General features: G+C 37.8%; 1 protein-coding gene across 1 annotated transcript in view; it reads left to right on the top strand.

The window, feature by feature from the left end:
• Window positions 1-27860, top strand: part of IL1RAPL1 (interleukin 1 receptor accessory protein like 1) — a 375876-nt gene that overhangs the window by 175535 nt on the left and 172481 nt on the right. The window contains 1 exon segment of the mRNA XM_086615469.1: window positions 19079-19153. Coding sequence (XP_086471595.1) covers window positions 19079-19153 — 75 coding nt within the window.

The raw sequence follows: 27860 nt of genomic DNA, 5'->3' as shown, positions 1-27860 counted from the left end.
CGTGTTACAATGCAAACTAGAAAACTGGTTTCTGGCAAAGATTCCTGGCTTCGGAAACAGGTCACTAACACACAGAGGCTGGATGGAGGAAGAGCACTGGTGCTTGATTGATGTGATGTGAACTGTACGGAAAGCAGCCTCCCCGCCTTTCGGCTGAAGGCAAAGGCTCTATGCAAGTAGCCTCCAGCAAAATGCAAGTGAATTAATCAGGAGACAGTGCGGAGAAACTTGAAGATTAATGTAATTTTGAAAGGGTCATTAAAAAAATTCTTAGCAGTTCACATAGCATTAAGGAATTATCATGGTCATAGCATTGCTGTTTCATAAAACTGGCATACTTTATTCAGCAATTTGCCTATAAGTGAAGATATAAACTCCTAATTACAAAAATAAAACACACTTTAAAAATTTAATCCGACATTCCTTTCAAGAGAATATATTTTAAATTTTCACTGTTAAAATATTCAGAAGCACATGGATTTTGCTCTAAAGTTAAATTACTAAATCATGGTTGTTAAAAATACGCTTTCATTGTTAGAGCTTGTGCAGTGACAAGACTATTTCAGACAAATGCGAGACATCACATTGTGACCTTTTACCAAACAAGCACTTCTCATAATTGTAATTGCCTTGGGTTAGTGAATGCTACTATTACACTCATTTTCACAATAATTGTACACGTATTTGAAAAGATGCGTTATACCTCTTTGATGCCTAACTTACAATAGTTCAGTATGATTACAGCTAATTAAATCAGATGGGGAAAACTGTACTTAATCATGTTAATTGCTTGAATAAAAAGATCCAGAAGTTTGTAGATAAGTATTTCCCATGTTCTCACTCTGAGTTCAAACTGGGAACTTTTTAGTTTGTTTGGGGTTATTTTTTTGGCTTTTTTTTAAGCTTTGTGCTCAGAATTGTTCACAGTTCTTGGAAATGTGGATCTCTTGATGATTCTTCTTCACTCCTATTTTCAATTAAGCATCTGGTTTTCATTTATTATGTAGGGTTTTTTTCAAAATGCCTAAGCCAATAATGCCTAGCAGAAAAAAAACCAAAAAAACCCAAAAAAACAACAAAACAAAAAAAACCCAAACAAAACACGAGGCTAACTTCAGGCAATCACTTCTGATGTCACTGAGGTGGTTATAAGACTTTTCTCCTCCTCTATCCATCCCCTCAACTGTCACCCTTGCAGTATGGCTAGGAAAATAAATGTGTTCATTTATATCTTTTAATATTTTATTTTCCTTTTTGTTTTGTTCCGGGACCTTGGAGTTTCGTTCCTAGTGAAAAACCCAGCTTAATTAGGAAGAGATCCATGCTGAACAGTTAATTTGCTCAGTGGACCTGTTACCTACAGATGATATAGAGGAAGACCAGACCACTGGGTTTGCACCAGCTAACCCATTGTGAGAATGGTCTCAGACTGAACCAACTTGCCCAGAGGTAGAGTACTGTTGTTCTCTGTACATCAGTAGGGAAGTTGTAAGCAGTGCTCATGATTTTAGTACAAAGTCCTCTAGGTCTGCCTAAAGAGCCACGGGTGGGACTGTGGATCCTGCATAAAGGTCCACTGTAAGAATCTGTGGAAATTATTTCTGCTGAGGAGTTCAGTGTGGACTGCCATGAATATTTATAAGGTCGAATATAGAATACAGACAAAAGTGCTAAGCAACAGGAAAATCTTTAAGAAAAATGAATATATACAACTTGTTACCTTATAACAGAGCAGTTTAATATTTCTATAAGCAAATAATTCTCAGGCGATAGAAGGATGATAGGGATTTTGCACATTTTAATTTTCACTTCTCAAAACCAACTGTTCTTTCTGCTAATAGGCAGAAGCTATTAGATAGTCTATTTTATTTCCCTGAATCTCCTTAGATTCATTAGAGGTCAGCAGGATTTGTCTGCTAATTCTTCCAACTTTTAGCCATCCTGGTATTACAGAAATGTGACATCGTAGTTGCTAACCCCATCTGACAATCTTTTATTTATTTTGGCAGTTTGTTATTTATTTTTGCAATTAGGTCATAAACATTTGTCTGTCTTTTCTGTATTCAACTCCTGTCTTTTTCCATTTTTGTATTTCCAAAACACCAGAAAAATGCACATTATAGCTCTTTAAATATCCAGGGAGGATGGGGAATGGAGAAGCTAAAATATATCTGCAGACTGTGAAGACAACAGCTTATATAGAAGAGTATAAAAAAGGAAATGCCTATTAATGAGGTAAATCCATTTTAGTAAGTGCATCTTAAGGTGCATTTACAATAATAAAAATGCTAACTTGCGTGCAAATGATCTCAGAATATCTGATTGTTCTTAACGACAAAGTACCATTTTATGATGTTGATTCATAAAATTAAGAAAGCCTATTGCATGAAGTAATTCTTGAGATTAAAAATATATTTCAGATGTTCCTAAATCCACTGCCGAGGCTCAGCTATTAATAGCTTGGCTACCACTTACAAGCAGCTTTTAGCACATCTGTTTTTTCAAAAACCGACAACACTTTGCAGAGAAATTTGGTCTTGTTTTGTCTGTAAATAGTTTTGCAGACAGAAACCTGTTTTAGAAGTTTGAAAGAGTCTCATTCTTGTCTGAGTTCTTGTGTCAGAACTCCAATGCAAGGGTGTTCTGGCATGGGCAAAGCAGAGGTAGATGCGAACAAAATGACGTCCCTTCTTCATCCAAAACATCTTTATTATAGAAAATACAGCAAGGTGGTTAGGAAGATAAAAATTTATTAATATAACAAAGATTATTTCTTTAAGGTCCCTTGAACATGAGTGAGTTATTTTACAGTACATTGAGCAGGGGTTTTGAACTAGATGACTTCCAGATTGAGATCATTTCCAACCTCAGCCATTCTGTGATTCTGATATTTCACATAATCAATACACTCTTAAAAACTCTCTTTGAAATATCTGCATATTGATGAGGAATTCTGATTTATATATGAATAAGGCACCAAATACTTGGAAAAATTACAAATGTTTCAGTGACACTTTCTGTTCAAAAAGATTTATTGCAGGCTGCTTTTGATATCTTTACAATATTTGTTGTGAAATGTGGGGTTTTTTTAAATCAGTATAGGAATCTATGATTTGCAATATACTTTATTTTTTTTCATTTCCTTACACTGCATTTTTTTTCTGTGGTTTGTATGGTTTTGTTTGATTTGGTTTGAAGTATATGTTAAAGATAATTCTCCTCCTTTCTCACTTTCCCTTTAAAAAAAAGAGAGAGAAGCAGAAAAAATGTGCATACAAGGCACACACATTCACTGTGACTTCTTTTGCCTTCCACATTGCTTCCTAGCATGAGATTTTCCCCAGGAGAATTACTATGCCATGGCTCCAGGCTTCCTCCACATCACAAATTTTTCCAGTTCCTTTCTTATTGATTTCTGATAGCTTGAATCCACCTTGTACTTTAAAGCTAGTTGTACTCTCAGGTCTGAAACACAAAATAGTATATCTAGCATCATACTTTTTTTTTATTATCTGTTTCTTCACTTCTTTTCTGTTGCTGTCGCAAACAAAATATATTCATTTCAAATTTATCAGAAGTGAGTCTTTCTGAACAATGCTTAACTTGTAGCATATTGATGAATGTTTTTGAAATACACATGAAGGATAAATATTTACACTTGGAATTGGTTTGGGACCTCACAAACACTTGAAAAATTCAGTTTTATCAAAATAAGTAGCAAAATAATAATAGAGGAGAAATCTTCAAGTGCTGCAAGAATTTGAAGCTTTGCATTTATACATGAAGCAGCTAATTTCAGTAGAAATGTGCGATGTTGTCATGCTTTCCCCCACTCTTCCTTATGCAAAGTGAATTTGGGAGTGATTTGCTTTCCTTTTTCATTCCCTTCCTCTCTGTCACTGAGTATGCTTGAAATGACACATATTCCTAACACAGAAAGTACCCTCAAGTTTCGTTTTTCTGGAATGCTTTTTCACTTTCTTTTGAGTTTCCGTTGTGGCAGTCTCTACGTTTGCAATTTGTGATTAGTCCACTCGATGACAATTTAAGTTAGTGCACTACAGCCTATATAAGCTTGCCACCACCTTAGCTGAGGTACCATTCCTCCTTACATCACTTCTTATTGTATGTTCCTCAGTGGTCAGATCTAAACAACTACAATGAGGATTTAACTGGGTTTTTGTTAGGCAAATAGGGAAGCTGAGAAGAGGAGAAGGAAGCAGAGAGGAACACCATAAGCATGGTGTTTCTCAAGCTTCAAAAAAAATGTAACAGTAATTACTTTATTCTTTTTTAGTTGATTTGAAAAATAGTGTCATTATTTACTTTTGGCACTGATCTGATACTTTCAGTGTTTCTTCCCAGGTTATATATTACGAATCAGTCATGAGAAGTGCCTGTGATAGCTTTTGAAGTCCAAATGAAACTCACTTGTACTAGTAAAAACTTTGCTATTTTGGCTGGATGGTAGTACAACACAACACAGGAGAAAACTTCCATATGTGCCACCACCAAGTGCTACAGGTAAACGAAACTTCTTAGGGAGGCAATAATTTCTGGATCTTCTGTGGGAGAAGTTACACGGAAGAAAACAACAAATATTGTGACTCTACATAACCAAGATATAACTGAGTCAGAAAGAAAATATTAGAATAGTCTTTATACTTTTGACACATATTCTGACCCTTTGTGCTTTATACAGAGTGCTTAGTTTTCCTAACTACCCAGGATCTGTGGGCTACAGTGGGAATGTGCTATCTGGAGACTTTGAAAATCCATCTAGACGTCTGTCTGCATGTTTTAGTAATTACAATATACACTTTTAAAATGCTTGTTTCTCATCTCTCACCATTGATAATACATGGAAGTTATTAATATAATTGTTATGAATACAAAATTCATCCATAAAATCATGCTTAATTTATTGTAAGCTTGTTTTTGTTGAAAGTATAAGAAAAAGTGGGAAGGCTAGTCTTTCTGGGTTTGTTGGCTGCAGTGCTTCTTTCTGAGTTTATTTTACTTTGTCTTGGAATGTAATGTAGGAGCAGAAGGTACCGTCTGTTGTTCATTTGGCTCAGAAGATCCTCTTCTTTTCCTCCGATATAGTAGCTTGCTGTCTTGCCTGTGGAGGCGTTGTGTCCTAATGTTTACTGCCTAATAATTAACATAAAGCCTGTTTGATTACTGAGAATTTAAGAGTATTAAACAGAGATGCCAGTCTTTTGGGCAGATCACTCCTAGCCGGTGCACTACATAGCAAATATGGATACTACTGCTGGAAAATAACTTTTATTTGTTTTCTTTATCTGCTTAAAGGTGCCAGAGCCATGTAATGTAATAGCTACTATCCACAGCTCTTTGTGGGATGAAAATTTGTTCCTTGCTATCAAAACTGAACACAGAAACCACAAGGATGAAACATTTCCAAGGAACAATCTTCCAATCAATATAAGAATGAGGACTTTCTCACGATAACAAACTTCTATTCTCTCTATGATTTTATTTGGCATCTGTAAAAGCTACAATATTTCTGATTCAATCTTCTTCTTTCTCTGTTTCCCAGTAAGAACAACTTTGACTGTTATGAGGTTGCTACAGCTCTACATTTCTAGGTTCTAAATAGGTTTGGGTCTATTATATTGTGGCTGAAGTGACAACTATTTCTCTCATTTCTCCATGCACTTCTTTGAACATGCAAGGAAAGTCAGCTGTATAAACCAGAAAGCAAAGAGTATTTGTATGCAAAATAAGTTATGCTGATACTTTCTACACAGACTCTACATTACAGATTTCTCACTCATTGGGAAAGAGTCTAATTTGCTGGAAAATTGAGTTTTCAGCCAAAGAAAGCTTTTCTGGCAAGTCACTTGCTTTCCAGGGATTTAGATTCCTTCTCCTAGATTTACACAAAGATTATGGTACCAAGTAGGATTTACAAAAGCATAAGAATTATACAAATGGGATCCATATCAAGTCATGAGTTTTGGAGAACTGTCATGACACTTAGGCTCCTAAGTACTTATACCATTTTTGAAAACTAGATTGAGGCTCCTAAATCACTGATGGTATTGTGCTGTTGCTAGAAGCAGCACAGATTTGTTAGCAGAGTGCTCTTCCCTCAGTCACCAGCACAGATTATTGAACTTCTGAAACAGAGTATTTTAGTCCAGACACAACGGGGTCCTAATATGTTCTTTCTAATGGAGCTCATACAGTTCTGTATGACACTGATTAGTGCCTTGTAGACAAACTCCAAGACAGATTAGGAAATTCTGACATAGATAACTAGCCCCTCAGTTGAAATTTGAGTTTACAGTATTTCTGATCTTTTAACTTTGGCCTTGACTCAAACCAAAATGTTTACTCTAAGTGTTCCATCCAAAATGAACACTTCTATTTTAATTCCAAACAATGTGTTGTGGGATTTTTATTTTTTATATATATTTCTGTTGATAAAAGTAGACATTTCTACTGAAAATTTCAGAATTAGAAAACTTGTGAATAAACTTACTTTTCTGTATAAAAAAATCAGTACATTCCATTACAAAGTCCTCCTGACATTCAGAAGAAATAACAAACTTGAGGAAAACTAAGGGAAAGACTTCCAATTCCACTTCCTCTGGCCCAGGATATTTGCTTATGAAGAGGACTGAGTAAGAGACTTATTGTGAGTTTATGATGGTAGAGATTCTGCAAATAAATAGAATGGCATAGATGTCCAACCAAAGAAAACTGATGTGCAGATACTTTAATAAGCATTAATTTCCTTAATTCATAAAGTGAACTTTGTCTAACCACCTTTTTCTGTTTTCAAAGGAAAATAAGAGAAGATTTCCTTTAAATAAAGTCAACTAAAGAGATAGAAGTCTGTCATCATTTCTCAACTACAATACCTGAAAAACAAACAACCCAGTGTGATCTACACTGTTTGCCAGCAATGGTGTTTTTTATTAAATTGTTTGTAATTAAAGGAAGGAGGTTTGTGTTGTTGTGTTTGTTTTTTTTTTTTTTTTTTAAAGTAATAGTATTTTTTTTTCAACAAGATTTTTCTGGTTTTGGATCTTGCTTTACAGACATTTTAGTATATAAATATATACAGATTTTTTAAAACTAGAGTCTGTGTTTTTTTAATGTAACAAGCATTTAATTATGGTTGTGTAACCACCAGCTCTGGTAACGTTTTTGCAGACCAAATGTTTATGATGTCTAATCTCAGTTTGTTGCCAAGTAACTGTATGATATGTGCTAATATAACATCTGCCATACTGGGGTTTAATAGTGAGCTTTATTTAAAGCTTAGTACATTAAAGGGACAATAAGTGCTAGATATTATTGTTCTCAGGCATGTTCTCCTCCCTCCCCTTACAGGGACTGTGTAACTTTTTCAGTTTTAACATCCTATTGTAGACTTTGATTTCCTACCATGTTACAAAACAGAAAAGCTATGGAAGCTATAACTTCAGGGCTTAGACTTCAGACAAGATTTGTGTAAAGATAATACAAACTTTAAGTCTCCTGTGCCAGGATGTCTGCTGTTATAATGGGAGGGTCTGTACACACAGTATAGAACCAGGCAGAACATCTGTAAGATAAACTGTAGATATGTGCAGTGCAATTTGCACAGCATGTCCCCCAGCTCCACCCTGGTCCCATCTGCTGCAGAGACACTAAATACCGAGGACATCCTGGGAATTCTCCAGACTTTGTAAACCTGATTGTAAGCGCAAATACTTGCTAAAAATTAAAAAGCAGGTGGAGATCTGCTGGAGATTATTTGGCTCAATTCTCTGCTCAGAGCAGAGTCAGCAACGGCAGGTTGCTGAGACTAGTGTCGAATTGGAGTTTGAGTATCTCCAAAGATGGAGACTCTGCAACATCTCTGGGCAACTCGTTCCTGTGTGTGGCCACCCTCATAGTGAAGAAGTTTCTTCTTATGTTTAAGTGGAATTTCCTGTGTTTCAGTTTGCACCCATTGCCCCCTGTGCTGTCACATGGCACCACTGAGAAGAGTCTGACTCTGTTGCTTTTACTGCCCCCATCAAGTTTTTTTACACATGGATGAGATCCCTCTGAGTCATCTCTTCTCCAAGCTGAGCAGTTCCAGCTCTCTCAGCCTCTCTTTGAATGAAATGCTCTCATCCCGTAGTCATCATGGTGGCCCTTCACTGTCCTTATCCCAGTTTGTCTATCTCTCTCTTGTATTGGAGAGTCCAGCACTGGACCCAGCACTCCAGATGTGTCTCATTACAGCTGAGTAAAGGGCAAGGATCATCTCCTTCAGCGGGCTGGCCATGCTCTGCCTAATTCCACCCAGGGTGCTGTTGATCTTCATTGCTGCAAGGGCACACAGCTGGCTCATTCTAACTTGTTCTACAATCTCAAGGTCCTTCCCTGTCAATCTGATTTTCAATTGGTCAGTTCCCAGTCTGTACAGGGGCCTGGGGTTATTCGTCCCCAGGGACAGGACTTGGCATTTTCCCTTGTTGAACTTCATGAGGCTCCTGTCAGACCATTTCTCCACCCTGTGAAGGTCCCTCTTAGTGTCAGCACACCTATCTGGTTCATCAACCACTCTTCCCAGTTTTGTGTTCCATCATCCAGGTCACTAGTGAAGAATTTAAACAGAGCTGGCCCCGGGGTGCAATGCTGGTGGCAGGCCTCCAGTTGAACTTTGTGCAGCTGATTGCAATCCTCTGTGCCCAGCAGTTTAGCTAGTTTTCAGCCAATCTCACTGTCCATGTACTTAGTCCATCCTTCATTGGTTTGTCAGTGAGGATGTTATGCAAGACAGTGTCAAAAGCCTTGCTAAAGTCAAGATAAACAGCATTGACTGTTCTCCTCTGGCCCACTGAGCTATTTATCTCACCACTAAAGGCTATTAGGTTGGTTAAGCACAATTTCTTCTTGTAAATCAATGCTGACTACTCCCAATCATCATCTTGTCCTTCATATGTTTGGAAATGGTTTCCAGGACTATTTGTTCCATCGCTTTCCTAGGGGTCAAAGTGAGGCTGGCCAGCCTATGCTCCTAAGATCCTTATTCTGGCCTTTCTTGAAGATGTGAGTGACATTTGCTTTTTTACAGTCCAAAATCTCCCAACTTAAAAGGAAAAAAGCCACTTGAATGGAACAGATCAAAAACAGCTGCCTGAGAGGAAATAAAAGTTAATGTGCACAAAAAGAGAATTTAAAAAGGCAAGAAAAGCCCTCACGATGTTCCTGAAAGTAGAAATTATGGATTTTTCTCACTTAATTTTTAGGCCACAAGAGATGATAGTATGTCTAAATTTCTAGCAGAGCAAAGACAGATTCAGAAAACTAAATCACTGAAACGACTCTGAGAAAGAGATGTACAGGCCTATGACAGAACCAGAACAGAAAGAATGAGAGCAGGTCATCTTTTAAATCAGATGATTTTGAAACCGAGCAGCAGAATTAAAAGGTTGACTACAAATCCTGAAAGAGGAAACTCTACACAATATGTAAAAATTTTAATTGCAAGGCCTTTAAATGTCAGCTCTTTGGAAGGGTCGAAATGGTCAGGGTGCATAGGGTCCTATTCCCTTTACAAGGCCTCCTCAGAGGCTGAAAAATCTTATTCTGAAATGTCAGCATTATCAGCAGAAAGATTTAATTATGAAAAAAAAGGATTGAGTTTCTAGAATTTGTATTCAAAGGTCATGAGCTACAGTATTTCCAAGAACTATCTGCCTTAACTCTCAAAAAAGGAGAGAAAAATAAAAGCAAGGCAGGAAGAGATTCACACATATTACTATTCAGTTCCTAAAATCAATGTTCTACAATAAAGGACTTTAAATGAGGAAAAATACACTCCAGTTACTTGGTTTTGAAATCTAAATCTGAGACAGAGTGTACAAAATAATACATCAAAAAAGGAAACTAATGGCAAATTTCAGGGGAAAATTTTAATGATTGTGAAAAGTGAGGAAAAGAAATAACAGTGCATACTAAAATTCAGCTGACAAACGTGAAAGTGAAGCTAAACAGAAAATCTAGATATCCTTAATTAATCAGACAATAAAAACGAGATTTTATTGGAGTCATCTAGTAAGAATGATAGAATAATTGTTAAGAAAATCTGTCTTTGGTCTCGTCAGAGACAATGACCCTATGATACTTTCCCCACAATATTTTCCCTATTTTAACCTTGAGAAAAATGGAAAGAGAATAGAGTAAGGGGAATGATGTGAAAAGAGAATCTATGATGATATGCAGAGAAATTTTTATAGTGTGTGTTGCAGAATGCTTGCTTGATGTGAAATGTATGAGTTTGGCTTTTCTTACTTGTTTGCCTAAACCTCGTGATTTATATAACTCTCTGTTTTGCTTCATGAATATGTGATCTATTCAGGTAGCCCAGTTGTTAAGAATACTGCGTATGTTTCTATTTGTTTCACAAGCCTTATATAAGATTTATACAACACACCACTGAAGACTCTTCCAAACAAAGGCATAACCTAACATGTAGATATTAGGAGCAAAAAAATACTCTTATGGGTTCTAACTGCAGATGAATATGTCTATGAGTACTTACAGTAAGGGTCATGGTCTACATGGATCCCTCCAAAATCATTAGTATGGGCTTCCAGACTTAAAAAATGCTAGGAAACAGCCTCCCAAAGCTTTTAATTTGTCTTGGAACAGAAGAGTAACAGAAACTGAAGCATATACGGTTTAACTGAGGTGAACTGGATTTGCTTAATCCTGTTCTCACACAGTGGTAAAGACAAGGATGTTTTAGTGAAAGTTCTGTGTAGATAAAATTGTAGAATAAGCTGAACTTAAACCAGGAGCACACTGCATGAGTACTAAAACATGCCAACTGTAGTGGTCTTCTCTGTCCTCAGCTTATTTTGTCTGCTAGTTGTTGTCACTACAAGGGCAGAAGGAAGAGTTAGAGACTGCATAAAATGTCAGATCCCATTGACATGTTTTATAAGAGTGCCCTGTTACACGCGACAAGCAACAGGTGTGAGTACCCTTCTCAAGAAGTATAAAAATGGTTATGCAAAGCATCTTTTTATGGCACTCTGGCAGGAGGAGAGATGGCTATTTTGGCCTAGAAGTCTCATATGAGCCAGCAATATAAACATGACAAACCAGACAAAATTCCTGCTGAATGAAATGCTGGTGAGCTTCACCATTAAGCTGAAACATCAGAGAATCTCTTGGTGGAAGTACTCCTGGATGCATGGTTTCATTCTTTTGCTAATAAGAACATTTATTTTAATTAAATGTACAGATAGTATATTACATGATTGTTTACAGCAACAACAGCAGCAACCATATTGTTGACCATTTCTCATTTTTTTCCAGTTGATCTGATGTCTCTCATTTCCATTATTTTGTTTTAGGGATCAGTTTAGTAATGCAGAAGAACTTTATGCAAGAGAAAAAAAGAGTTATGTTTTTGAACCTTTAATATTTTAATTTCTCTTTTTGTATTTTGGGTCTCTTTTTTTATTGTGTGGGAGGAGGACTTCTGTCCCTATAATAAAAAGCCTTTTGGGATCAAAGCCTTACTTTATTCCTTGCTTTCCTCCTTGTAAGATCAAAATATAAATTCTAAATCTGACACAAGAAGAGACTGGATGCTGCCAAGATGTTAGGCTGATATTTCACTCAGTAGTTTTAACTGCATATACACTTTGGTGGTTTTTTTGTATTTCAAGACTGCATGAGCATCTGTGATAACAGCATTTTGATTATTTGTACCTTTTCCTTGGAGACCACTGGGAACTGTCACTGTGTGTTCAAGAAAACTAACAGAAAAAAAAAGCAATATGTACATCTTCTCTGAAGTCATAGGGGTAGCAAAAATGTCACATCAGATTCAATTAGAGATGAGCAGATAATGAAAACCCCAACATCTGGCTGCATCTGCTCTTCTCCTCAGTATACAACCTGTTGTTAATCACAAGGGACTCACAAGCTTAGAACGTTTTAAAAGGCTTCTTGGAAATATTATTCCCGTCTTCTAAGATTTTGTTTTAGCAGTGCCTCTTCTTTTCTCAATATGCGTCACTGAAACTTTTGCATAATAATGGCCTCTTTAGTAGTTACCATTTTATCTGCTTCTTCACTTTCTTGCAGGAAGTACTAATATTCTATTTACTGCATTACACAGTTCTTTTAGGAAAATTTCCGTATGTAAAAATATTGAGGATTATAACTTCAGTTTGGGAAAAGTGTCAGAAGAAACGTTTAGGTATGAGAAATAAAGACTGTTTTCATTTGTATGCTTAAAGCCATAGGTTTGGGTGTTGGTTTTTTTTAATATGCAGTAAGGAGAAGACAATGAGAAAGACATAAACCGAAAGAAGAGGCAGAATTTTTGTCTCTATATGCAAGATTTATGGGAATATTTCAGAAGATAAAAGCTAATCTTCAATGAATCATAGTGATAACTAAGTCACATTAAGCAGCTCATTTACGGTCATATGCCTATGGCTTCACACACAAATCTTTAATATCCTTATATGTATCTGCCCCCAGTTTGAACTGCTTGATTCAGGGTATAACCAGACTTGTTCACACAGTGAGGCAGAACATTCTTACAGGGCTGCTGTGCAATTCATGGCATACGTGATTTTAAATTATGCCCTTGTGGATGAAAGCTAATCTGATGGGGAAATAAGATCCAAGGTTGCTAGAAGTCTCAAGCAAGTATAAAGAATTTCCTTTTTATGAAAGACCTTGCCATATATTTATTTTTTAAAAGGTAGTGATTTCTCTGGTGATATATCTGAATATGCAAGGCTAGACCTATGTTAAGGAGAAATAAAGAAAAAACCCAACACCGTCACATTGCATTACTTAAGTTTTGCTCTGCTCACAATTGCTCCAAGGAACCTCAGAGATCTCAATATTAATATTCATCTGGACAGTGACCATGTATATTAATGTTTCAAGACTGCACGTTCAGGCTGCACATAATTAATTTTGTTGCAACCTACTATAGACTACCGCTACTGCATTACTTCTTTTACAGACATCACTACTGGGGAAAAAAAAACCAAACCAAACCAAACCAAACCAAACCAAACCAAACCAAACCAACAAACCCAAAAGCATACACTAGTGTTTTCCAAGGTAGTGCAGTTATAAACTGAAATACTATAGTTTTTGCTCCTGTTCTTATAATTATTTGTGATTCCTAAATGTTGCCATCTACAGCAGCTTTTCATGAATGATGACTTTCCAATGACAGTTTTATTTCAAGAGCCCTCTCATTTTAACATAACAATCTAAAACCCAAATCCACTGCTTTGATCTAATTCCTGATCTTCTCCACTGCTGTTGCTATAAGGTCATCATGCTTGACAATGCTTGGTTAAACATTGGGATGTAGTAGTTCGAGGGGCAAGCACACCACATGCACTTCGTAGCCAGGCACTGGCCAACTCTGAGGGCATCAGGAGCAGGCAGCAGTGCCAGGCACTATGCTGAGAAGTGCCTGAAGGTTCAGCTTTACAGTCAATCAGACCTAATATCTCTCCCTTGACAGAGGTGCCTCATCCCCGAGGTCATACGCCTCTGCCAAAAAGAGCAGAATGGAGAGAGGATAAAAAGAAACCCAGGCTTAGAAAATCATCAGGAAAGTAAATTATAATGGGGAATTCTCTTAGTTTCTAGAGGCAAGCTAAGAGATGGGGGATATTTCTGAACTGTGGGGTGAGTTCAAAGAAATGATGTGGACTTCAAGAAAGAACTCCATGTCTCTGGTTTGTTTTGATTTCAAAGTGTAGGAATATTTTGCCTTAGCATAGTAATGAATTCTTTCCCCTATTTGATCCTGTGCTATAGTTGCAATACCTTCCAGGGACACGTCAGTCATTTTTTCTAAACATGGTCTAAGTTCATAAACTTAAGAGGTTTAATCTCATTATATTATCTCAAATCTCAAAAAGATCAGAAAGTTTTTCATCTGCAGAAAGTAAGTTTTACTTCAATAAAAAATATTGAACAAGAATTGTTCTAAAATACAGATAACTCAGACTGACCAAGTAAGGCAGCTATTCCTGTGAATTTTTGTCCTTGCAGGAACTATCTAGCCAACAAACTGCCTTTCTGAGTTGCAGACAACTCCACACAGACCACCTCTAAGAAACTAAGACTATTTGTAATCATTACAAATTGCAAGGAAGAATCTGAGAGCATGTTGTAAGACTAGACATAAACGTAGACCCTTGGAATGATTCTTTTTCTATTACAAAGCATGTGGGGTTTGAGGCAGTTCCATAATTTGATGTCCAGATTAGAGATATTTTCATGTATGGCTTGGATTCAGCTTTTCCTTATTAGCTGTGTTAAATTCTAACGGGTGGCTGGTCTCTTCAAGTAACAGAATTTTGCATAGAGCAAATATATATATCATGTGACCATAAACATCTGAAGTTAAGGCAGCTTAGAAAGAAGAGCATGGAAGTAGATGGCTGATGTAAAAATATAATCTTCTGGCCAGTGTCCAGTTGGGTGACTGTGGTGACTCTCGGTTTCATCACTGCAAGACAAATTTTTCAATATGTTTTAAATGTGCATCCAATCTGATAGACATGGAGTGTGAATTTAGGCACTTTCTCTTTGAGCAGGATCAATATGTCTGCAACTGAATGGTATCCATCTGAAATTAAATATTAATTTTTAATACAGCTTCAGAATCAGTTACTTCACTTAAGTTTATTTTTTTAAAAATTATTTCTGATGAAAAACAAGTTTGACACATACTTGTTTTCAAACCATTCATCAGTGATGGTTCAGAAATAAAATATAAGATGGGCTATAAACTTGATTTATGATCAACATCTTTTATTTGGAAGAATCTGACCTGTCAAACTCCTTTTTTTGAGAGAAATATACCAGTTTTAGTTCACTTTGTCTAGGATAGGGTTCTTGACTCTTAAGCAGTAAAGAAGAAAAAAACAAAAACAAAAAGACATCAATAAGGAAAAAGAGAAAGGGGAAGGAGAGAGGGGAGAGAGGGAGGGAGAAGTGCACCCATGCATTGGTAGATAATAATATCCAAGAACTAAGATTCTTGTCAAGAGACTTGGGAATTCCCTCATGCAAGAATAAGAATGTGAACACTCTGTTCCTGCAGTATGACAACCATGTAGATAACTAGTATCTGATGGGAAGAGCATCCTGTCTTTATTTCTTTAAAGACACTCAAAAGAATTCTCATTCTTTGCATACAATACAGAACAGAAAATGCTTTGAAAGCATAGATGTTTTTGCAGGATGTGAAAATTATTGCTTTCTTACATATATTCATAAAAAAGAAAAAAAATATTCAACTTGTTTAAGAGACTAGCTGTAGTTGTGAGTTTTGTAACTTCTGTTAGATTCTTGCTATTTAGTAAAAGTTTAGGAAGAAATTACTGAATTCTTGTTTTGCTGTTTGGTTTAGTACTGTGCCTTAATATATCCATCTGAAAATTGTATTAATTTTGAATAGCCTGTTGTGTGGTAGGTTGACCCAGTTAAGAAGCCGTACCCTATGGTTTGAAGGATATGAAACAGCTTATAGGAGATGCATAGGTCTCTTCAGAGTTTCTAAACTAAACAAGGATTGCAGAAACTCTGTGCTGTCCACTACTGTTGCTATCTGTGGAGAGTGTAAACTTGAAAGGGAGAGAGGCAGCTGGAGAAATTCTCACCTCTGCCTCAGTCCACATGGATTAATTGCCAGGAAAGCATACGTGCATTTGCAGGCTAACAAATAGATAAAATAACAGACACTAAAGGTGTTGATTGACTGAGGGCACCCTTCAAATCACTTTTGAAAACCTGGTATTTCAAGTATGCCAAGTTACTCAAATTGTTTTCCTTGCCTATATTGCCCCCTTTCACAATAAGTCCCTACAGCCTAAAACTCTGGAATGCAAAATACCCAAGGATGCTTTGTCTTTTCCAGGTGACTGAAGGTGGTGTTGGCCCTTGGAGATGTGATGTAGTAATAGTATAGAACAGTAGTAGTATAGACATACCCACAACAGTGTTAGGTTGGTAGGCATCAATAGGGAATGCAACACTGAAATACTGGTATTGGCCTTAGTTTATAGAGCTTAGAGTTACATTGTCTTAATCATAGAATCATAGAATCGTCTGGTTGGAAGAGACCTTCAAGATCATCGAGTCCAACAATTCACCCTGCACTGTCAGGGTCCCTAAACCATGTTCCTCATGTCTTATTAAGCATTAATTCCTCCTGGCCAAAAATATCCCTACCTATCACTTTAAAATAAGTACACAACACAGTTAACCTCTGGTGTATCTTTGTTTTAATGTTGATTAGAAATCTTGTGTACTCCTGGATGATGGGACAGAGTGCACTATCAGAAAAATGGGAGGAACAGGTGACAATGTGGAGGGCAGGACTGCTGTTGAGGGAGACCTTGAGAAGTTGGAGAAAGTCATGCAGTCCAACAGAGACGAATGCAACATCTTGCTCTAGGAGTGGAATAACACCATGCAGCAGTGCAGAAAACTGGGGACTACCTGGGTAGCAAAAAGCTTTGCAGGAAAGGTCCTGGCAGCCCAGGTGAACAGTAAGTTGAGTATGAGTTGGCAAAGGCCAACCACACAGCTGTTGGCAAGAATTTGGCGAACAGGTCCAGGAGAGTGATCTTTTGTATCTATTTAGCATCTGTGAGGGCACATCTGGAATGCTGTATCAAATTTTGGACTCCTCGGTGTACAAGAAGCCATGGACCTACTGGACTGAGTCTAGTGCAGGGCCACAAGGTGCTTGAGGGCTGAAGTGGTGAAATCTCCATCCAAAGAGATGATCAAAACATGACTGTATGAGGTGCTGACAACCTGCCCTGTTGGACCTGCTTTGAACAGGAGGCTGGACCACTTGGACTCCAGAGGTTCTTTCCAGCCTATATGCTTCTCTGATTCTGATACATCAGTTATGTGTCTAATTTATTATTTTCAGTAACATTTTCTCTGTTAAATTATCTGTTGAATCTCATAAGTTATGGGAAAATTAAATTGGGCACAAATTTTATAATAACTTCATATTGTTGTTGAAGGATGATTTATCTGTGTTTATTAACAGTCTATGCCTATTTATTTAAAAGTAGGAAGCCTCTTAGAGACCTGAAGTACAGGACCACAAAAGTTATGTTGATCTTTTCTTAGACTCAGAAAAATACTGTTTTCTAATTTACTTATTTGTTGCATTTGGATTAACTCTACCAGTTACTGTATTTTTACTTACAATGAGAGAACTTTGTTTGCTCAAAGAGTTTCAAAACAGATTTAGAACAACAGTGACTCAGAAGACATTATCTGATGAATGGTAATTGAGTTGAGAATGACAGAACTGCAAAACTAAATTTAAATTCATGTTGGATGATGTTTAAAAAATGGCAATGTGCTGATAAATTATGAGCCCTTACAGAGAAGTTAGGAAATGGGAATGACTAATTTTGCAGTTTAAGAAAAAATATATTTAAAATGCTTTTCCTTTCCACCCACTTTAGCCTCCAAGAGGGGAAAGAAAAAAAAAAGAGAGAGAGAGAGAGACAAAGAGAGCTAAAAAGCATTCAAATTGGTGCAAAGAAAAGTAACAACCCAGAAATGTTGCTGAAAAGTCTTTCACAGCTGTGGCTTTCTCCAAAGTCTGTAGCACAGAATGGTTTCCTGTAGAGAGAAAGCTGTTGTTGGAAGAGTGAGCTGAAAGAGGGTCTGTGGACCAAATCCAGTTATTTTCCTGTCCTTAAAGAGATATTTTGATTCAGTCCTAGATTTGATGGGTCAGCATCCCAGACAACAGGTGGGTGGGTTTATGATTTGATCAGATAAAAGATAACTGCTGTAAAGCAGAAATGTATGAGTTGATAATGAATCCATTCTCAAATTGCTGAAAAATTGAAATTAATACTGCAGATTTTAAAGGGCATTGAAAATTTAATCGAAAAGCAGAGGAAACAGAGTGAAGAGAATGCAGCTAAGCCTCTTCTGCAATTCAGCTGACAGGAGATGAGTGTGTTCAGTAGATTAAACCCATACACATGTGAATGTGTGTGTGTCAGTAAGAAAGGGAACAGTGATTTTGACAAGTCAGAGGGAACAAGTATTACAGAGTTCTATCAAAATGTCAAATGTACTTTAAATCTCTGACAGCCCATAATCTGTGTTAAAGACTGAAGTATGAATTCATGTTGAAAAGTAAAATATCAAAATGTTTCAGGTGACTACAAAAGTTGGAGCTTTCCCATGAACATTTACTATAAATTTAAAGAAAAATATAAATGAATGTTCTTTTTTTCATGTAGCAGGCACTCATCTGTCAGAGATCAGTAAAGAGTATACTTGCTAACAACAAAAGTAGTAACAGTCAATGTCACTTCTATGAATTAAGTATATGGATGATGAATCTAGTAGAACAGCTGCAATATTTAGCTGCATGGTCTGAACATGCTTCAACAACCTTCAGAAGGGTTTTGACCACTACAAAACTCTTCGTATTCCATAATTTACATAAGTTTACTAATATTATTTCAGGGTGGATCAAAACAAAGGAAGGAAGTAATCTTACTAGGAATCTCAGCATTATTTCACTGTATCCATCCCAAGGATTTTGAAAACTGAGCCTTTTTAGTACTCCATTTTCAAAAGTTTCAGTGATTGTAATATATTTTTAAATAAACTTTTCATCAAATATTCAAAATTTTTTTACACTAACTTAGTTTATATTATTTCTCCGTTAATGACTATATTTGATAGAAAGGTAATTAAATATTATAACAAACTATGAAATGCTGGATAATATTTATAGAAATACAAAATTGTAATATATCAGTGCATGGTTTTTGTGAGGGTTTAAAGAGATTAGTTTTTTTAACACCAGTGCCTTCAATATCTCAGCATGTGAATGGTTCTAAATTTTGTATATTTACTCTCTAAGCAAAAACATTTAAATCTAGTGAAGGCATTAACATTATTTAAACAAAAGAAAATCCTGAAACATTAGGTATAAAATCAAGTTTTATTCTACTCAATAATAATCAGAAAAATTATATATGTGAATTTCTTTCTTTTCTAGCACCACTAACAGATAAACCACCAAAGCTTTTACACCCCTTGGAAAGTAAGCTAACAATTCAGGAGACCCAGTTAGGTAAGTAGCAAACACATAATTTCTATTCAAATTGTATGGAAGTATTTGATGTGCTAATGTGTGATGGTAATGTGATGGTATGTTGGCATTAATAATTTCCTTGAAAAGGCATTAAACATACTTTGTTTCCATTCAGTGATGTATCATATTCCGTCTAGAAGATTGTTGTTCACAAAAAAAGTGATAACAATTATTACTGAATACTAAGCTCTTGAATATTAGTGATACTGGTTTTTAGCTTTGCTGAAAGTCTGCAGTTATAAGTGCGTCTGAACTTTTCTTTCTAAACTTCCCTTTTTCTGTATATTTATATGTATTTACTGTGGGATTCAGTGGGATTTTATGGTTTAATTTCTGCTTGCAAGACTATTTTGCTGTGCCTATTACTTATGGCATTGCAAAGATGTTCTCTAATGGCAAATGTGCTGTTCTAAAACCATGCAGCAAAGAGTGAAAAGTTAACATAATAGCATCTGATTATTCTGAGTGTACGAATATATATGTAAAGATGAATGGAGAGAAACTGATGCATGAAGAAACCATTTTGTTTAACTTTTAACTTTTTCTGGCTTAGTGGATGGTGGGTATGTTTTGTCACTTTGATCTCCTGCTGCCGTACAGGTAATTAAGGCTCCAAAGCTAAGCGCCTGAGTTACTACAGTTTGCAGGATATAATAATCCATCTCCTTCATGGATTGACGCAGAGGGCAACTTGTAAGAAACAAACAGTCCTCAGCAGGTTACACTGGAATTATGTTTTGGTGTCAGAACAGTAACCTATTGATAGGTCTTCTAGCATGTTAGCTACAGAAAAAAAAAAAAAAAGAAACAAATCTGGTGATTGCCTAAATCTCATAGGGAGAAAAAAAAAAAAACAAACCAGAAGCAAACCCCAGTACATTCTGCAGCAGAGCAGCATCAAAAACAGAAGGCTTGTAAATTAATTCTGACAGTCATTGGCAGAACATTTTATGGTTCTTGCCAGCCTATGGCTAATAGTGGCCAGAGAATAATTCATCTTTGTTTTGATATTCAAAACAAATTGATTTAAATTTAAAATGATTCATGCTATTCAGGTAATATTCTGAGACATTGATATACATGTTTTCAGAAACAATTATATAGAAAAAGGGAGATGGAACATATTTCCATCTTGAGCTAATTTCTATTGTTCTGAAGATATTTATTCTGATACATCAACTCAGAAAACTTTTCCTATATGACAATCGTATATGAACCTTTTAATTTGAAGACAAGCCTAGGGAACAGAAAGCAAAGTGACCACACACATTTTTCCTAGCTTATGTTGCTTACTGAGATATTTTTGATGAACAAAACAAAAAATAAAACTTTTTCGGGCTTTGACATTGTCTTGCTGAATATACTGTATGGGTGAACCTATTTCAATAGGAGTGTAATCATTAATGGCTAGCTAGAGGCTTTTTATCTATGATTTTTAGAATTGATCATATCTTTGATTTCTCATAGTTCCAAGAAACTCATTAAATAATTTGAGAAGTGCTGGGTTTGGAAAAGACACTTTTCAGAAAACTAGATAGCTATTGATGAATATGAAAGAGTTAATTTGAAAATGTCACTTTCAGACACAGATGGGAAAGTCTGTCCGTGAACTAATGTGAAGCTATAATACTTAGCCTTATAAGCTGCAAGAATATATTAATTTGTTGTTTAAAACCTGTGAAAAAGCCCGTGAGAACTGGAGCGAGTGCAAAAAAGTGATAGTTCCCTGACATGAAAATTATGTTGTTCCACTCTTAGATTTAATGTCTTGGTCCTGCTGGATAACGTTTGAACGGTGAACATCTATGTTTCACTTTCACTGAGGAAAGCTAGCATTCATTCTAGGGGGACAGTTCATACCCTGAAAAAATTGCAAAATATTTTAACGTTGGAATAATGGCAAGATTCACTTGTCAAATCTTAGATAGTTACCTAAACCAGCAGCCTCCTACCCACCTGAGGCTTGGGATAACCACATGTTGCAGACTGGTCTAGACTGCCAGAAAACATGTTAGTCCTCCAGAATGTGTTTGGGATGATGTGCTTATCTCTTATTTGGAAAATAAATGTGTTGGTGAAAGAGGGAGAAGTGGAATGGGTGGCATAGAAATGGGAGAGCAAGGAACTAGGAGCTTGAGGTAGTCTGGGATTTCATTAGCAGGCCACTAGTCAGTGTGGTGAGGAGCTGGGGCAATCCCCACTCTCTCCCCACGTTTCTGTGCTTCTCACCTGTCAGTCCTCCACCTTGAGTTGGAAATGAAGCAGGTTGCAAGTGTCATGGCATACCCTGAGGGGTGCCTATGTAATTTACAGGTGTTGTGGTTTAGCCCAGCTGGCGGCTGAGCTACCACGAGGCTGCTCTCTCACTCCTCCCCTCAATGAAGTGGAGAGGAGAAAAATGTAATATAAGAACTGAGGGTCAGGACAAGAGCAGAGGGAGCACCCACCAACCATGGTCCCGGGCAAAACAGACTTGGCTTGGGGACAAAACAATCCAATTTATTAACAGTTTCTTGAGACCATAGAGAGAAAACAAGGCCAGATCTTAAAAAAAACACCACCTTCCCCCCCTCCCTTCCCACCTTTCCCTTCTTCCCGGCTTTACCTCCTTCCCCAGTGGCACAGGGGAATGGGGGAGTGCAGGTCAGTTCATCCAATGTTCTTACTGCCACTCCTTTTCTTAAAGGAAGAGGAGTCCTTACACCCTTTTCCCTTGCTCCAGTGGATCCCCTACTCACGGGGCAGTCCACAGACCTCCAACATGAGTCCTTCCCGCAGGATGCAATCCTTACCCATCGGATTGCTCCGGTGTGGGCTTTTACCACAGTCATGGATTCTTAGGGAGCTGCCACTCGCTCCAGCATGGATCGTCCCATGAACTTTAGATGCATCTCTACTTTTGTTGTGTGTCCCATTCTCCATGACCATCCTCAGGCTCAGGCATCTCCTCTGCCACGTGGTCTTCTCCATGGGCTGCAAGTGCGTCTCTGCTCCACCGAGTCTGTCCTGGATGCAGGGGGGCCGCCTGCCGTCTTGCCACCGGTTGCAGGGGAAACTCAGCTTCAGCACACCTCGTCCCGTTCCATCTTCACTGACCTGGTATCTATGTGGCCATTTCTCTCCCATCTCAGCCCTCTCTGGATGCTCTCGGCCCAGCAGCACCCCGGCACAGGGCACTCCTGAGTTCCCCACGCAGCGCCGCTGCAGCCATCTCCAGCCGGTGGTGCTGGCCCAGCGCGGGCAGCCCCCGCCTTCCCCCTCTCTTCACCGCAGGTCCGAAACACGTTTTCCAGCTCCTTTGTCCCTGACTTAAATAGGGCATTTGCAGAGGTGCTGATGGCTCGGCCCTGGCCTGAGGGGATGGGGGGTCCGACTTGGACAGAGACAGGTCTGATCTGGTCTGGAAGCCTGGGAAGTTACAGGGGATGAATCCCCTTTCCCGCCACCAGAACCCTTTCACACAAACCCAGCACAACAGGGATGTGAGTGCTTCTGCAAGTGCATGAGGTGTGCTGAAACATCAATAGTGATGTTTCACCACAAAATCTTCCGCTGCTGGAAGGCCTCTGGGCAGTGATGCTGGGCACACTATTGAGGGAGCCCTCAGTAAGCCCAGTGTGTTTGCTGCTGAAGGAGCTACTGGAGTTCAGTTCTTAAACAAGGCATTTCCATGCAGTGTCTAAATCAAGGTGGGAAGACTCCAGGCATATCTCATTCATTTGGCTCCAGCCCTGCTGAGTGACAGAGATACCTGACATTTATTGCTGAGATATATTGGTGTCTTCTACACACCAGCAATTAAAATTAATGTCATGGGACCACAGATCTGTTGTATTATTGTGTTGCACGGCATCCGTAAAGCAGCATCAGACCAAAAAGTAACTGCACATTATGGAAAGAGTTTCTCTAAGGGCTGACTGATAGAGTGTTATGGCATAACCTAAAAACTGCAGTTTGACTTGCTAAGACAAAAGGAAAGAAATCGGGACTGGAGAATCTGTTCTCCTCAATCCTGTGAACCTACAAGCTCCCATCACGTTCAAGCTATCCACAGTCAGTCATGGGAAAGGTGTCCCGCTATTCACCTGGTATTTGGGCGAGAGTATTTCACCTGGCTGCACTATGATGAGCAACCTTAGAGAGTCACAGGAATCTTGAGACCTCATCTGAAATTTCTTTTTATCACATTGAAAAGTAACCAGAAAAGCACAAGATAGAAGTACGGGTTAGAAATTGAAGAAAGAATCCATTTCTCAAAGGCTTTTCTTAAAAGACAGCATGAGACAGCCAAACCATGTAGCAAAGAAATCCTAGATGAGGAAAGAAATATTAGTTCCCAGCTTATCCTGTTCTGCATTTAATGTGTTTTGTTTGTTACTTCACTTCTAATTTAATAATCAATAACTTAATCCTATTGCAAGGGTAAAAAATACTGGTTTCTTTTTAAGCTTTTTTCCTATTAAAAGGGTTCTTAGGTAGCTGTGGTGACCTCAGTATAAACTGCTTCTCTGGCAACAATCATTCCAGATAAAATATTATGTTAAATGCAGTATTCAAAAGTATGCAGCCTGCAAGAAGCTTGGAGCTATACGGAGGTGAGGAGTTTTTCCCGCTCAGCTCTGAGCTACTCTGTGAGCTGGCAACTGTGTATGCCACAGAGGGGAGGAAAGCAGACAATCAATGGAAGGCAAGGGGATGCAAGGCACAGGTAATGAAGAACATGATGACCCAAGAACTGCATCCCACGATATTCTTCTTCTTACCCTCAGCATGCTAACAAAATCAAATGAGGAAATCCCTGCTAACATAAAACCTCCTTGTAATAATAATAAAACCCAAACCTTTCAGTTCAAACCTGTTTAGAAAGGAATTAATTAACATTGTTTCTTACACGTGAAAAATCCTAAAACTTCAGGTAACTATTTTTAATTCTAGATTAATGTAGACATTATATATTTAGGATATAAATGTATCATATCATAGAATGATAGAATGATAGAATGATAGAATCATAGAATCATAGAATGGTTAGGGTTGGAAGGGACCTCAAAGATCATCTAGTTCCAACTCCCCTGCCATGGGCAGGGAAACCCTCCACTACACCAGGTTGCTCAAAGCCTCATCCAACCTGGCCTTGAACACTTCTAGAGATGAGGCACCCAGAACTTCTCTGGGTGATCTGTTCCAGTGCCTCACTACCTTAAAAGTGAAAAATTTCTTCCTTAGATCTAATCTAAGTCTACCCTCTTTCAGTTTAAATCCATTGCCCCTTCTCCTATCACTACATGCCCTTGGAAAAAGTCTCTTTCCAGCTTTCCTGTAGACCCTCTGTAAGTACTGGAAGGCTGCAGTAAGATCACCCTTCTCTTCTCCAGGCTGAACAGCCCCAACTTTCTGAGCCTGTCTTCATAGGAGAGGTGCTCCAGCCCTCGAATCACCTTTGTGGCCCTCCTCTGGACTCGCTCCAGCAGCTCCATGTCCTTCTAGTGTTGGGGACTCTGGAGCTGAACACAGTATTTCAGGTGGGGTCTCATGAGAGCAGAGTAGAGGGGCAGAATCACCTCCCTCGACCTGCTGGCCTACGCTTCTTTTGATGCAGCCCAGGATATGGTTGGCTTTCTGGGCTGCCAGTGCACATTGGTGGCTCATGTTGAGCTTCTCATCCACCAGCACTCCCAACTCCTTTTCCTCAGGGCTGCTCTCAATCCATTCTCTGCCCAGCCTGCATTTGTGCTTGGGATTGCCCCAAACCATGTACAGGACCTTGCACTTGGCCTTGTTGAACTTCATGAGGTTCTCACAGGCCCATCTCTCCAGTCTGTCAAAGGTCCCTCTGGATGGTGTCCCTTCCCTCCAGCGTGTCCACAACACCACACAGCTTGGTGTCATCTGCAAACTTGCTGAGGGTGCACTCGATCCCACTGTCCATGTCACCGACAATGATATTAAACAGCACCAGACCAAATATTGACTCCTGAGGAACACCTCTCATCACTGGCCTCCGCTTGGACATTCAACCATTGACCACAACTCTTTGAGTGTGACCATTCAGCCAATTCCTTATCCACCGAGTGGTCTCAAAACCATGTCTTTCCAGTTTAGAGACAAGGATGTCATGTGGAACAGTATCAAATGCTTTGGATAAGTCCAGGTAGATGATGTCAGTTGCTCTTCCCTTATCCATCAATGCTGTAACCTCATCATAGAAGGCCTCCAATTAGTCAGGCAGGATTTGCCCTTAGTGAAGCCATGTTGGCTGTCAGCAATCACCTCCTTGTTTTCCATGTGCCTTAGCATAGTCGCCAGAAGGATCTGCTCCATTATCTTGCAGGGCACAAAGGTGAAACTGACTGGCCTGTAGTTCCCTGGGTCTTCTTTTTTCCACTTTTTGAAGATGGGGGCTATGTTTTCCCTTTTCCAGTCAGTGGGAACTTCACCAGACTGCCACGACTTCTCAAATATGATGGATAGTGGCTTAGCAACTTCATCCTCCAGTTCCTTCAGGACCCACGGATGCACCTCCTCAGGTCCCAATATCCATATTGGTATATATGGTATCCATATCCATGATTTGGTGTAGTTATATAAAAATTATGGGTTTCTATATTGATAAATTGAGTCTTTTCAGTTTCATCTGTCTTTCAGGTAACGTTGTTTTTCCCACCAGCACTATCAACTATTTGTCCTCCTCAAAGAAACAGGAAGAATACTTTCAGTCTGACTCGAGAAAATCTGATTTTAATATCCAGTTTGTCCATCTTCATGTTACTAAAGAAGTCAGATGTGTCTCCGAAACAGGCAGTAATAGATCTGAATTAAAAAAAAAACAAACAACAAAATAACCCAAACAACAGAACTCAATAGTTATTTTAAACACCTCACAAGCTAGTTAGCCTGTGTCCTCCCTGTTTTTCAATGTATTTCCTGGTTCTGCACAAAGCTGTAATTTGAAATGCCAAAATTCACCTAGAAAAATAAAGCAATTGTTGAATTATTTTTAGCTAGGCTTGATGTTAGAGAAAAGAAAAAAGGAATGAAGAATATCTAGCACTATATGAATGGACCTAAAAGATAAGTTTGCTCAGGCACCTAAATACTTTCTCTGTCATCTGAATGAAATGAATTTTCCTGAATTCATACAACACTAAAAAATTACTCTTGTGACCAAACATGCAGTGAATGTTTTTTTTTCCTATTTGTTTTTAGGGCATTATTTCAATAAAATTAAATTAGCTATAACCTAATGAATTGGGCTTTTTTCTTTCTTCCACTTTCCCACACATATTCAAGAAGAAATGTCACTAAAACTGCTTTTAATGTGCTATTTCTAAAGTAAGAATACAAAGAAGTTCCGGAGGTAAATCATCAGGGAGAGGAGAATGTTACTTCATTTATAGCACTGTGTCATCATTAAAATCTTCCACACAAATTGACCTTGTTAATGATAAAAACTCTCCTTAACTAGCTTAATCAGTAGCTGTATAAATACATTCACTAAAGTAATATGAAATCACCAGCAATCTGTGCCTTCTTTCAGGATGAAAACTAAAACGAAACAATATCTAAAATTATTATTTTCTATCTCTACACATTTAATCTAAATGCTATGTTCACTATGTAACAGGAATAGATTTTTTTCATTACAATACAGGGATTTCTAAGTCTGTCTGGTTACACCAACATTCTTTAAGCTAAATTGATCTTTTTTTTCAATCATGTGATTCAATTGGACGCTTTGGTTATTTGATATATTCTGTGATTTGACTAACTATATATGGGCAACAGTTTCACGTGGGAATAATCAAAACTTCAAAAGTTCAAAGTAAGTTCAAAATTTACTTTACACAAATCATCTATTCTTTAATTTACCTTAGAGCTGGGGTTTTCCTTTCAGAAAACAACTAGTGGTGTTTTGAAAAGCTAAAAGAAAAGAAGTTTTTAAAAAGATTTTAAAATCTTTTTTTTTTCAGTTTGAAATATTTATTGCAAAAATTTAGTTTTCAACAAACTAATATTTTAAAAGAAAGTTTTCATTGAGAAATTCCTAGCCTCACTGTTCTAAAATATATTTTTTTAATATCATGTAGTAATTTGTGGACTAAAGTTCAGTTTAGTATACTCATCAAGTCAAATAGGAGGACTTCTAACGGAAAAACCTTTGCTTTAAGACTCACTTGCACAGTTAATGATTAAACAGCAGACTAGTTCATAACTACTGAAATGTTTGAAATGTGATGTAAATGGATGAAGAATATGTGTCTTCTCAACATCTAGGAAAAAAACCTAAAAGCATCTTTGATAATTTTTCCCTACAGAGATAGACATCAAAATGTAAAAGAACCATTTAAGAAAAGCATATACAGGACAGTAATTACCTAACTCTGACCTGGGCAAAAGTTTGTACATTGATATTAATTTTCTTGTCTTTTTGTCAATGGTAATAGCTAGATACCTCAAGCAGTTCAAGCCCTGTTTTTGTAGGCTCAGTGAGAACCATTATGGGAGAGACACACAGAAAAACGCAGAGCCTGTGAAGTGTCAGAAACAGCAACAAAACCAGCAGTGGGATATTTTAGTCAATTTAAGTAAATTTAGTAAGCGTAAGTATTATCTTCTGGTTTTTATAAATGTGCTCAAGTAGTATCATTCAGTGAGGCAGAGTTGGAAGGGAAGGAAAAATCAAAAA

The sequence above is a fragment of the Tauraco erythrolophus genome, chromosome 1 (genome assembly GCF_009769465.1).
Source record: "Tauraco erythrolophus isolate bTauEry1 chromosome 1, bTauEry1.pri, whole genome shotgun sequence".
In the NCBI taxonomy this organism is placed as follows: domain Eukaryota; kingdom Metazoa; phylum Chordata; class Aves; order Musophagiformes; family Musophagidae; genus Tauraco; species Tauraco erythrolophus.
Note: the sequence above shows the minus strand (reverse complement) of the source record. Positions and strands in the feature narration are given on the sequence as shown.